The sequence below is a fragment of the Benincasa hispida genome, unplaced genomic scaffold (genome assembly GCF_027475165.1).
Source record: "Benincasa hispida cultivar pf3 unplaced genomic scaffold, pf3_genome.v1.1 HicScf275, whole genome shotgun sequence".
Classification (NCBI taxonomy): Eukaryota; Viridiplantae; Streptophyta; class Magnoliopsida; order Cucurbitales; family Cucurbitaceae; genus Benincasa; species Benincasa hispida.
The window spans coordinates 1-12,802 of NW_028326355.1; the positions used below are offsets into that span (position 1 = coordinate 1).

Genomic DNA, 12,802 nt, shown 5'->3' on the forward strand with positions numbered 1-12,802 from the left:
GTTTCTTCTTTCTTCTGGTAAGGTTGGTTGTAATCCAGTATGTTCGGTGTAATGCAATCAGTTGACGAGGACGGTAAGCAAAAGAATTTGAAGCGTTCAAGGCCACTTTCAAACAACATGACGGTCACTAACTCTAGTGTTGCTCAGAGTTTGGATGACTCTTTCCTCTTCCCAGTTGAAGAGATTGTACAATACCCATTGCCAGGATATGTTGCGCCCACTTCAATAACTTTCAGTCCAGATGATAGTTCTGTCACTTACTTGTTTAGTCCTGATAGCACTTTGAATAAGAAGGTTTTTGCTTTTGATATCAAAACTGGCAAACAGGAGTTGATTTTCAGTCCTCCTGATGGTGGGCTGGATGAGTGTAATATTTCTCCAGAAGAGAAGCTGAGGAGAGAAAGATTGAGGGAACGTGGTTTAGGTGTAACTCGGTATGAATGGGTGAAAACAAGCGCCAAAAGGAAAGCAATTATGGTGCCTCTGCCTGCTGGGGTTAGGTCTTTTATTACTTTAAAGCTATTGTACTACTAGTCATTCTTGTGAAATATTATTTGGAACAAAGAATCTTGATCTAATTCATATACTTGTACTTGACATCCTCCTTCTATGCAGATTTATATTCAAGATTTTTGTGGCTCAACCCCAGAGCTTAAGCTTTCCAGTAAACCTTCTTCACCGATCATGGATCCACATCTCTCACCAGATGGGTCCATGCTTGCATTTATTAAAGATGGGGAGCTTCATGTCATGAATCTTTCATACAATGAAGTGAGACAGTTGACTGTTGGTGCTACATTACGGTAAATCTACAGTCATTCTTCATGAACTCTAACCTTCTATTGAAGTTAATGTTTTCATCTTTCTGCTTTTGGATGGCGTCTGGTTGTAGAACAGAGTGAGTTGCAGTTTAGGAAGTAGAATCCTAGTGCTTGGCTGCCCTTTCTCCATTTGTCTGTGCATTTTGTACCCTTTTCTAGTATTCACAGCTTAGTAATTAGCAATTTGTTTACTATTATTTGTATCTTTTGTGGCTCAGAACAGCGTGTATGATGTCATTTCCTATCAAGAGTTGTATGAGTTGTCTCTTGATATGGATTATGTGATTTATTGGAGCATTTGATTAGGTGTTCAGTTGGCATCTTGGTTGAAGAAGTTTACATCTTAACTACAATGTTCATCTAGATTACTGTTACATGTATCAAGTATGATATAAATGTTTAATGTTTTCCCTCTTCGGTTTTTCCCCTAGAATTTAACGCTTACCTTTTTTCCAAACTGCAGCATGGACTTGCAGAATATATTGCTGAGGTGAGAATACCAGCATCTGTTTTTCATATAGAATTTTGAAATCATTCCTGCTTGGAAGCTGAAGGAAGTTGAATTCTTACTGTTGGAAGAGATTAAAAGCAATTTTTGATCTTCAATGACGCCTCGTTTTGTTCTACTTGAAATTGTAGTTGGACATTTTCACATTTTCATGAATATTTTCTTCTTTCAGGAGGAAATGGATCGGAAAAATGGGTACTGGTGGTCGCTAGACAGCAAGTATATTGCGTTTACACAAGTTGATACTTCAAAGATCCCTCCGTTTAGAATCATGCATCAAGGTAAAAGCTCCGTTGGTTCGGATGCACAAGAAGACCATGCTTATTCTTTTGCAGGAACTTCCAATGCTGTTGTTCGACTCGGTGTTGTCTCTGTTGCTGGAGGCCCGATTACTTGGATGGATCTTCTTTGTGGAGAAACAGATGAAGAGGAATATCTGGCCCGAGTCTGTTGGATGCATGAAAATATTCTCATCGCTCAGATTCTGAATAGGTTACATACCAAGCTGAAAATTCTCAGGTTTGATATCAAGTCAGGGGAGAGAAAAGTTTTGCTGGTTGAAGAAGAAGATTCATGGATTAACTTACATGATTGTTTCACACCACTAGACAAAAGTATCAGCAAATATTCTGGGGGATTTATATGGGCAAGTGAAAAAACTGGATTTAGACATCTTTATCTGCATGATGGCCATGGGACGTGCTTGGGGCCACTCACTGAAGGTGACTGGATGGTCGAACAAATTGCTGGTGTAAATGAAGCAACCGGGCTAGTTTATTTTACTGGAACTCTTGATGGGCCTCTTGAATCTCATCTTTACTGTACCAAACTAACTACTGCCGGGAACACACCATTGGAGCCACCAATTAGACTGACTCATGGCAAGGGAAAACATGTCGTTGTACTCGATCATCGTATGGGAAGTTTTATCGACATTCACGATTCCCTCAATTCTCCCCCAAGGGTGTTGCTCCGTTCCTTGAAAGATGGAAGTGTCATTTTGCCAATTTATGAGCAAACACTTACAATTCCAAGGATTGAAAGGCTTCATCTTGAGCCTCCAGAGATTGTTGAGGTACAGGCTTCTGATGGGACATTGCTCTATGGAGCTTTATACAAGCCTAGTGAGACGATATTTGGACCGCCACCGTACAAGACTATGTTCATTGTGTATGGTGGTCCAAGTGTACAACTAGTCTGCGATTCGTGGATCAATACGGTGGACATGAGAGCTCAGTATCTGCGTAGTAGAGGAATCTTAGTGTGGAAGGTTGGTACTTAATGCAACTCTTTCCTTTACCAACTTTCCTTTCTGTAAACATTGAGATTCTGACATGTCTGACGTTATGTTTCACCGAAATTGTAAATCATGGTCTTAGTAGTGCCTGATCTTCAACGACCCTGCCATGTTCACACTGGAATTGTAGTGTTATTTGTGTAGACTAATCCTGTTTTGGATTCCTTTTGAATTGCAGCTTCATTTCTTGCTTAGTTTAATTTATCCATGTTTGTGTTGGATGATTAGTTTTCTTTCCTTGAAAATTCAGTGAGATAGTCTGTTCTGAGTTTAATAGTACAAACGGTTCCAAATATGCTTTGAACAATTTTTTTTTATCTGATGTCATTTTGAATGGTTTGTTGGTTGCAGTTAGACAACAGAGGAACCGCTCGACGCGGACTGAAGTTTGAAGCTTCTCTGAAATACAATATTGGCTATATCGATGCAGATGATCAAGTGGTTGGAGCGAAATGGCTCATCAGACAGGGTCTATCAAGAGCTGGAGAGATTGGTTTATATGGATGGAGCTATGGTGGCTTTCTGTCGGCAACGAGTTTGGCCCGGTATCCAGATATCTTCCGATGTGCAATATCCGGTGCGCCTGTTACGTCTTGGGATGGGTACGACACGTTCTACACAGAAAAGTACATGGGATTACCGACTCGAGATCCAGAAACTTACGAACGAAGCTCAGTGATGCATCATATAGACAAGATGACTGGGAGTCTACTGCTTGTGCATGGGATGATTGATGAGAATGTACATTTCAGGCATACAGCAAGGCTTGTGAATGCACTCATATCGGCTGGAAAGATGTATGAGCTACTGATATTCCCAGACGAACGACATATGCCTCGTCAGCATCGAGATCGTATCTACATGGAAGAAAGAATCTGGGAATTCATCAAGAGGAACTTGTGAGGTAAGCTTATTTTTGTTCATAATCTTTGTTATTTATTAGTGGTTTTGGAATAAATGATGTTTAATCCCATGAAACCTCCACAGTTTTTCCCAATGTCAAATATTTTATGATAGTTTAGTTTCTTTCTTAGATTTGTATGGAATGGAAATCACTCCTCTTGCTGGGATTCCCCTCCCCCAATTTAACCTCTATTTTTTAATCTTTTTTCAATTTGGTCCTTCTTTTATTATGTATTTGGTTTTCTTTCCAATAAAATCTTTATGATCTCCTTAGACTGATGAAGTTGCAATATACACTTTATTATCGAGTTGAAAATATTTTATATTTTATTTCTTGAAGTAGGCATAATATCACTCACCTATAAAATAAAATTTGGAAGTTACTTGTTATAAATAATTGTTCAATTAAATAACCTTCCATCATTTTTTTAAAAATCTTTTTAACCTTTTGTTATTCGAAGGGATTAATTGAAATTTTTGAAAGAATAAGGGCTAAAATATAATTAGATTCCAACATTTGGGATTAAATTTTTACATATAGCTTAACTAAAATGAAGTAATATTATTTTTAGACATATTTAATCGAATAGGTCATTCATCCTCATAATTTAAAAATGTTTAGATATTTGAATATTTAAATAGCTAGATTAGATTTCGTATAATATTTAGTACCAATATACACTTTCACAATCAATGTGAATTGGTTTAATACTTTTTTTTTTTTTTTTAAATGTATGTATGACTTTTCATATAATTTATTTATTAACTAATTTAATAAATCTAATTTTCGAAGAAGAAAAAATCGAGATTTCGGTTGCAAGGTGAAGCTATACCCAAAAAGAAAAACGAGACTCACTTGACCTGGCCTACTTCTTGTTTCTCCCAATAACCTACCGAAGTTCATAAATTAGAAAGTAGAAATATGAGAGATAGATTTGGGGTGGATTTTAATTTTTACGTTTATGAAAGTTTAAGAGTCTAATTTTTATATTTATCATAGTCCGAGAGTTTAATTTTTACAATTCAAAATTTTGGGGTATAATTATTACGACCACCATATTTTAGAGATGGTTTTTGTAATTTGCAATTTTTTATTTTACTATTTGTAGCCACATATTAGGTGTATTTGTTTATTTGTTTGTTATAACTATAGCCGCAAAAACAACAATATAAGTATGGTACTATTAAATTAATATAATTCAACATATACATAAGTCTATAAATTATATATACTATTTTATGGGTATATATACTATATTTTCAATAAAAAAAAAAAAACAAAAATCACTTATTATACACTTCATCATATACGCCCGGTATATTTGTTCGTCCTTTTTTTGAACCATTTTCTACTTTTGGTCTCCAATCTTCGTTATTTATAATTGCATGGAACATAACAATTAATATATATTTTATTTGAATTAAAAGAAAATTCATTATATTATTGAATTTTAATTCTATTTTCTATATAGTTTTGGCCATTGAGAGTGTTGATGTGATATTTAAAAGAGTATTGAAATGATATGATGTATCAATGAAACAAATTAATGGAAATGTCATATCAATGCTTTTTTAATGGTATTAATAGTAGATTGATAAGTCAATAGCATGAAAAAAAGGGCTCAATCTACCATTTATTTGTGATCATTATTATTTTTACAATGTATTGCCTAACCCAAAAAAAGGAAGTAAGATGAGAAATGAAAACTGCTATCTATGAGAAGTGGAGAAGGAGAGAGTATTTTTGATTCAACATGCTTTTTATCCATTCCTAGTTAATAGGTCATAAAAACACATTCAAACAAAACAAATTCAAGAAAGTACCATTTGTCAACTATGGATAAAGAGAACATGAGTTGGAGGTCATTAACCTCATGAACACGGAGAGGACGAAGATTGGAGTCTTCATTGAAGATATTATTTTGGTTTGTCCATTTTTATTACATTTCTCGAGAGGAGAATAATGTTGTTCATGTCATTGCAGCTTTTGCTTCTTAAAAATGCTTTTTCACGTGGAAAGTTGTTTTTTCATATAGTGTTATTTTCCTCATTGTTTAGGGGGTTTGGTGTTGAGTTTAGTCGTTGATTGTTTGATCTGATATATGAAAAGGCTTACTCATCAACCGCAAAAGGAGAAATCAATTTCCTTTTCATCTCTATCTATATCTAGAATGGAACATGCCAAATTTCAATTGTGGTTTGTACTTTTGGGAAAGGAAGTAGTATGTAATTGATGCAATATTAATGCTTTTATCTTACTTGAAGTAAATACAAGCATCTTTAATAGGTAGTAGGTAAATATAGACCTAAGTTACTTGTTTTTCTATATATCTAGAAGTGATTTTGAAATTGTTAAAATTATTTTTATCATGCTCAAAATCATTTCAAAATATGCTTTTAATCACTCAAAATTAATTTAATATTTAATTTTACACTTTTCAGTGTAATTTTCATTTTGTCAAAATTAGTTTTGAATCATTAAAAACATGCATATTTCTTACTGATTTTAAAAATGACAAAAGTAGTTTTAACCCATTTAGAATCACTACATGTCCTTCATCTTTTTAATGTGAAATCCTCGACAAGCCCCTCAAGATTATGTGGACTTCAAGATTCTTATATCATTTTTGATAAACATGGAATTTGTTAGGAGTGTGAACAAAATCGCACATTGGTTAGAGAAAGAAGTGATCAGGAGTGTATAAGCAAAGACAATTATCTCATTGGTATAAGGCATTTTGGGGTGGTACAAAGCTATGGGAATTATACCCAAAGTGGACAATATCATATAATTACAGAGAATAAAAATTCACGTTGGTTATCTCCATTGGATTGGGCCCATAAATCTAATTAATTATCTTGAGATTTGATTTTTGGATTTAAATTATTGAAAAATTTGGATTTGGGATATTTAGATTAAAAAGGAAGAAACTTAGATGCCAGTTTATATATATATATATATAGGTGGTTTATCAAGCAGCCCTGGCAATTTTTCCTCTCTCCTTTCAAACCCCCATCCATGAAAAGAAGTAGAGTTTTTTTTTTTTTTCTTCTTCTTCTTCCGGATGACCTTCTCTCACGCACTTTTATATTTTATGACCCACCCTTCACTATCTTATGAATTATAATCTTTTATTTATGTCAAAGGGCAGTTTTAGCCTTTCCAATGAACTCACACTCGGGATGAGATCTCCAACCCAACGCCTTTTCAAAGCTCAAACCTGATGCTATCGTAATAATGCAACAAAGAAATTTAAAGGGTGAGCCGACGACTTAATGATATCGGATTAAAGATGAATTCACCAGCTTGATTGCTTTTTCGAAGCCCAACTCGATTTATATGCTACCTGATTCAATAAAATCCAAAAAGTTAGATGATATTACCCGTGACATAGTGACAACGATGAACGTCTCAGCTTGTAAATTGGTTTCACTACTGAGATGTTCACCACTTTCGCGATGTCACGGGTAATGTCATCTGAGTTTTGGATTTTATTCAATTAGGTTGCATATTTGAAATCGAGTTAGGGCTTCGGAAAAGGAACCAGGCTAGTGAGACAACCCGATATCATTAGGCCATTGGGTTTCCCATAAAATTTCTTCATCGCATAATTATGATAGCATTGGGTTCGAACTTTGAAAAAGGCATAGTTGGAGATCTCATCCCGACCACGAGTTCATTGGAAAGATTGAAAGTGCCCTCTAACATAAGCAAAATGTTATAATTCATAAGATAGTGGGGGCGGGCCATAAAACATAAAGACATGTGGGAGAAGGTCATCTAGACAAAAAATTCAAGAGAAGCAACCATTTCACATTTTCCTCCCAGTCTCCTTCAACCACAACTCCTTCCATCCAACACCTACCCACCACCATCCATCATTCACCAATGACTCTCGATCACCACTGTCGTTCCTTCATTCACCTATCGATCATTCGTGCCTCCGGGTAGTCCATGTTATTACACGATTGGTGAGGATCATCTCTCTCTCTAACCGATTTCTCCCTTATAATCACCCATGCCCATTGCACCGTCATTACCGATATTAAGGTCATCAAAATCTCAGTTTTGGTTATTATGGTATTTTGAGGTTTTTCTTGAAAGTTCTTGAATGGCCATTAAACTTTGACATGAAATTAACATTACCCACAATTTTTCTAATGTTAGATTGAATATTTGGAGAGTGAGTTGTCATCCATCATCCTTGGTAAGAGGAATTGACATGGTTGGTAGCACCCGAATCTTGGATCCAGACAGAATCATCATTCTCTACCAAACACGTCTCCAAGACCAATAAATCAGATTTATTGTCTTTAGACATCCTTCTATTTTGGAGAGTAGTGGGATCTGTATCAGAACCTAAATAAGCTCCAAGTTGCATGTCAGAGAACATTTCTCTTCCACGAACCTCAACAGAGTCAGCAATAATTGCTTCCCCTTCTCGGAGTTTAACTTTGGATCTGACACTCCTGGTTTTGTCATCCATCCCTCTGTGCTCGAAAAGTAAGAACTGACGTTCAAACAAATCTTGCAACGAGTCCATGATCTCGTATGCAATGACCATGTTCTCAACTCTTTTGGCCAAAACATCAGGTATGTTAGCCAAAATATGAAGTCGGGCCAATGAATTAGCCTTCATCCACACCTCATATGCATTACGAACACTTTACTGTACATCAAGGGTCGGGACTGGAGGACATTACTCAACCATGACAAATTCGAGGTCATTTACCACGAAATACATTTTACAAGACTTTTTTCACTGTATGTAATCGGTCAAATTAAAGGTTTTACATGGAAATATTAACAAGTTGCTGAAAACAAAAACACATTGACCTATGTTAGGTTTGAAGCAAATACCCGTTGAAAAACAAATACAACATCCAATAAGATTTAGCAAAACTAACATGAACCCCGTGAGACATCTAGTTTCACAATGACGCTTCAAAGGGTTAGGATAAAAGCTGCCGAAGGAAGGTCAATTATCCTCTCCTGAATTGAGAAATTCTCAACTAGTCATTAATACCAGAACAACTCTTGCTCCTATAACGACTAGCCATCATTGATTTGGTCAAGAGATCATTAACTTACTTAACAATCTCCCGTAAGTGTGACCCGTCATTTTAGGCCCTAGAGATCCATTCCAAGCAGCCAATCTGAAGGGAAAAAATCCGATTGGAGCAAAACCTAAAGCGACCCTATCCATTTTTGGAGTTCACTTTGATCATGACCAACTGCACAAAACCCATCCGAAGGGGGACGCACCTAAGGCACCACGAGGGAGTACAGAATGATCCCACGGTGTGAACCAATGACAGAGACCGTAGGATGTGTTGACACACACCCTTCATCCACTTACTATAAACACTCTCTCCGTCCACCTTGATATTGACTCATGCAAACACCATTCGAAGGGGGATGCTCCCAGGGCACCACGAGGCAAAGCATGAATCTCACGGTGTGAACATTCAGGGAGAAATGTGAGTGGAATCATTGACATATCAGATACACCTCTTCCTCCCACTGAGTATTTTATAACCTAGGGTTTAGTTTACTTAGAAAAAACATGACTAAGAATTTTAACTAAGTGACTTTTTAGGTTTGCCCAAGAGTAAGTTTTACCTCAGATAGTTGAAACAACTTTTGACCATCATCCATTAAACTCTTTAACGGAGTCTTTGACCAACTGTCACATGCTTACAGAAAATCTATCTAATTCACCTTTCCAGGTAGATTCCCAAGTAGGGGTGTTTTGTTTCTGTCAGTTTAAGAACCCCAGCTTAGACAGAACTTGCCTTAGACAAAAGGTCCCTTCTAGATAGATTTAATACAATTTTAATCTTTTATGCCAATCAATTTAATCCTATTAAACCTATTTAAAAAGATTAAACTAGGTTACTAATCTCATTAGAACCTTTGAACTTAGGTCTATCTCAATCCAATTTTAAAACTCTTTTAAAATATGAGTTCACCCTAAGTCCGCATACAACTCTTTCTTATCGATTTTAGTTCTAATTTACTTTATAACACTTATAACGAAAATAATAAAAACCAACCACAATGCAAAGTAGACACATGCAAGGTATTCATAACTTTTATAAACAGCCTAAGTGTCATGCTCAATGCATCGTTCATTCATTGCTATCTTTTTATATAACTCTTATACAAACAAGCAATGAATCAAGCAAAAACATGTTTCCATACACCCTTATACTATAACGCTTATAATATAAAGATGATGCATGAATATGCTTACTACATGCACAAATATAACTCTTATATTTCATGATGCATGTGCATGCTTTCATGTAATTTCTTCATGTCATATTATAACAATTATAATACATGATGCATGAATAATTGCACAATCTAAGGTGGGTTTCAAATCTATATGTCAAACATTTTGCCATATAAACCACATACATCTCATGTATAATAAACAAATGTTGATGAATTGGGAAAAATTGCCTCAAAATCCTCAAAAACCTCAAACCTAAAGCTAACTATTACAAAAATAAGGAGTCTTTGATTCAAACAGACGAACTGGGTCTTGAACCATCCGGACGAAGCAACGCATCTCCACTGATCGTGCACCATTCTCCCCACGATCGTCTACACGAAAGAAAAAACGCTTTGCTCAATCATTTACCAACGCTCCCAGAGCTAAACGATCGCTTAGTAATGATCGTGTACCTTTTACTATGCGATGAAGCACAAGGTACGCGATCGTCTAGCGTGCCGCACACAACACAAGCCTTACAGATCATCTAAATGACTACAATGCGGCGAAGCACCATCATCTAAATGATCGCTGAACGAGTGCCTTCGTATTGTATACCGCGTGATCGTGTAGTCAGTGACTATGCGATGAGCATGCTAACTACACGATCGTTTAGCGCGTGCCTTCTTCTAAACGATGAGCATCACATGCTCCCACTACGATTGCCTACCTCCAGCGTCTACGTGATCAGGCAACTAGCGCTACGCGATAGAGTAAACGATTTACCTTATCGTTTAGAATTAGGTAAACAATCGTTTAGTAAATACTACACGATCGTATAGAAAATCTACACGATCGTTTACCCGAGGCTACACGACACGACCAACTCTTGGTCTTCTTATTTACTGAGAACCACATCTCCATGCTTCGAAACTTCATCACGAATGACTTGACTAACTAAAGCACTTTGAATTATAGACTCGATAGCAAGTTAATTATGCCAAAAAACACAGGGGCCCTTACAAATTAACACTTTGTAATTTAAAGAAAGCTTTAAAATAGAGGCAATTAAACCTGTACACATCCATCAACGCCATCCACAAACACATTTAACTATTAAACGTAATGCAGAAAATCCACCACGATTGTAAAAGAAGTTCAAAACAGAAGTGAAATTTGGAATATCAGAACAACTTGGCTCTGATACCAATTGAAAGAAATTGGAACATAAGGATTTCCATAAGTAGTGGAAGGATCGTTCCAAATTTCAATCGTATTCGAACATTAACAATTACAGTACACAAACGAAAACATATGGTTATGCATAAATCGAAATTACAGTATGCTTTTCTCAAGATCAAGGGAGGAATTCACATACCTTTGAAGACTCATCTTCAAGATCCCTCGATCACAAACACTCGATCACAACAACACAACAACACATGAATGTTCGTACACTACGACCGCTACATTGCACGATCAACTGGACCACGAACACAACAATCACCCAGAATTCAACGAATGACCTCCACAGAACCTCGATTAGTGTCGAGTTAAGTATGGTGTTGGGATTGGTGTCCTAATTCTCCCAGAGTCTCGTTGTTTTATAAAGATACACATTGTTCAATGAATAAAATAAGTGTTATTTAATTCTGGCATTTACTCATATCCAATAAACAAAGCTCCTTGGTTATCTTATGTGAACTTAAGCATGTTTATGTGATATACAAGTGGATCATGCCTTAAGTGATAACCTAAATCCGTCTGTAGTATAAGGATTAAGGTGGGATACCTGATCCTGGTGACACTACAGATACGTCCTGCTTTGTAGAGGTTTACAAGTGTCGTAAACTACTACAGATGATAGATCCTGACCATTCATGTGGAGACATGGAGTGGGGGTGTCCTATACAAAGAGTTTGTATAAGATTTGGACCACAAAATGACTAAACTTTGTATAATGTCGTCGATACTAGAGACTTGCATCTCACCTAAATGACCATAGGTGACACAACCTCAATCCTGAGTGTTTTGTGAACTTCTGCCTTTTAGGGCGGTTCTTTGATTAGTATGGGTGAGAGTGGCCAGATTGCCAACTCAACATGCCTACCTTTTTGGGGACTTGTCTGATCTGGGAGCTGGGAACTCAATTCACAATATGGAATTCACTTCTTTTCCGAAGCAGGGATAAGTAGAGAGATTGCTTCTTTAAGTGCTGATTCTGGGGCTTGAATATAGTGGCCACAACTTCTCTTTGGAAGAGAAGAATCAGTCATAGTAGGACTATGATTTATGTTCATTAGAGGGATTAGTGGTACTTAAGGAGATAGATGTAACTACAGGGGCATAACGGTTATTGGCTCAGCTGTACTTACGAGCGATCTGTGAAGGGTTATCGCTCTGCTGATTGGTTAAGATGGACACATAATATATCTGTAGTGAGGAGAGTTCAGCTGACGGTCTTTAGTAGAGTGTCTGGCAGTTAACGGATGGTGGATCCCGTGACTAAAGAGTTTAGTCAGTTATTCACGTACCGTTGGAGCTTCGGATCTACAGGTCCATAAGGTCCCCTTGGTAGCTTGGATTCATGTTGAAGGATCAGTTCTTGGTGTTGATTTGAAATGTTCAAATTGACAAGAGGTATTTTGATTATATATGATATAATCGGTATAATGTATGAGATACATCTAGTGGAGAATTGATGTAAATGAGATTTACATTAAGTACCATGGAATAGAAAAAGAACTATGGTTTATATGTTTCATGAGATGAAATATTAAAACTATAGGTTATAAATATAGTATGATAAGTTGGTTATCATTTATGTTTATAATAATATTAATTATTAGATAATTAATATTTTTTCTTTTAAATAACCAAAGTAGTGGGTGGTTATTGGATCATGGTAACCATGAGTTTAAAAGGAAAGTGGTTTCCTATTTTGAAAAGAAGTTTTTTTACAAAAGTTTGAAAAGGTTTTGAGTTTTCTCTCGGCGAAAAGAAACTCACGGGTCGTCAAGTAAATACAGATTTACTAAACGACGGCTGGGCG

At 36.3% G+C, this 12,802-nt stretch overlaps 1 protein-coding gene across 1 annotated transcript; it reads left to right on the forward strand.

Annotated features, from left to right (window-relative positions):
• The first annotated feature begins 6 nt into the window (after window positions 1–6).
• Window positions 7–3,659, forward strand: LOC150030359 (uncharacterized). The gene is made up of 5 exons (XM_090309801.1): window positions 7–495; window positions 616–797; window positions 1,272–1,311; window positions 1,502–2,599; window positions 2,978–3,659. The coding sequence occupies exons 1-5, from the start codon at window positions 40–42 to the stop codon at window positions 3,527–3,529; spliced, it is 2,328 nt and encodes a 775-aa protein (XP_090165927.1). The 5' UTR covers window positions 7–39; the 3' UTR covers window positions 3,530–3,659.
• The last annotated feature ends 9,143 nt before the right edge of the window (window positions 3,660–12,802 follow it).

Coding starts and splice junctions, on each gene's coding strand:
- LOC150030359 (XM_090309801.1), top strand. CDS start 40: ATGTTCGGTGTAATGCAATCAGTTGACGAGGACGGTAAGCAAAAGAAT. Junction 496..615: donor TGGTGCCTCTGCCTGCTGGG/GTTAGGTCTTTT, acceptor CCTTCTATGCAG/ATTTATATTCAAGATTTTTG. Junction 1,312..1,501: donor TTGCAGAATATATTGCTGAG/GTGAGAATACCA, acceptor TTCTTCTTTCAG/GAGGAAATGGATCGGAAAAA.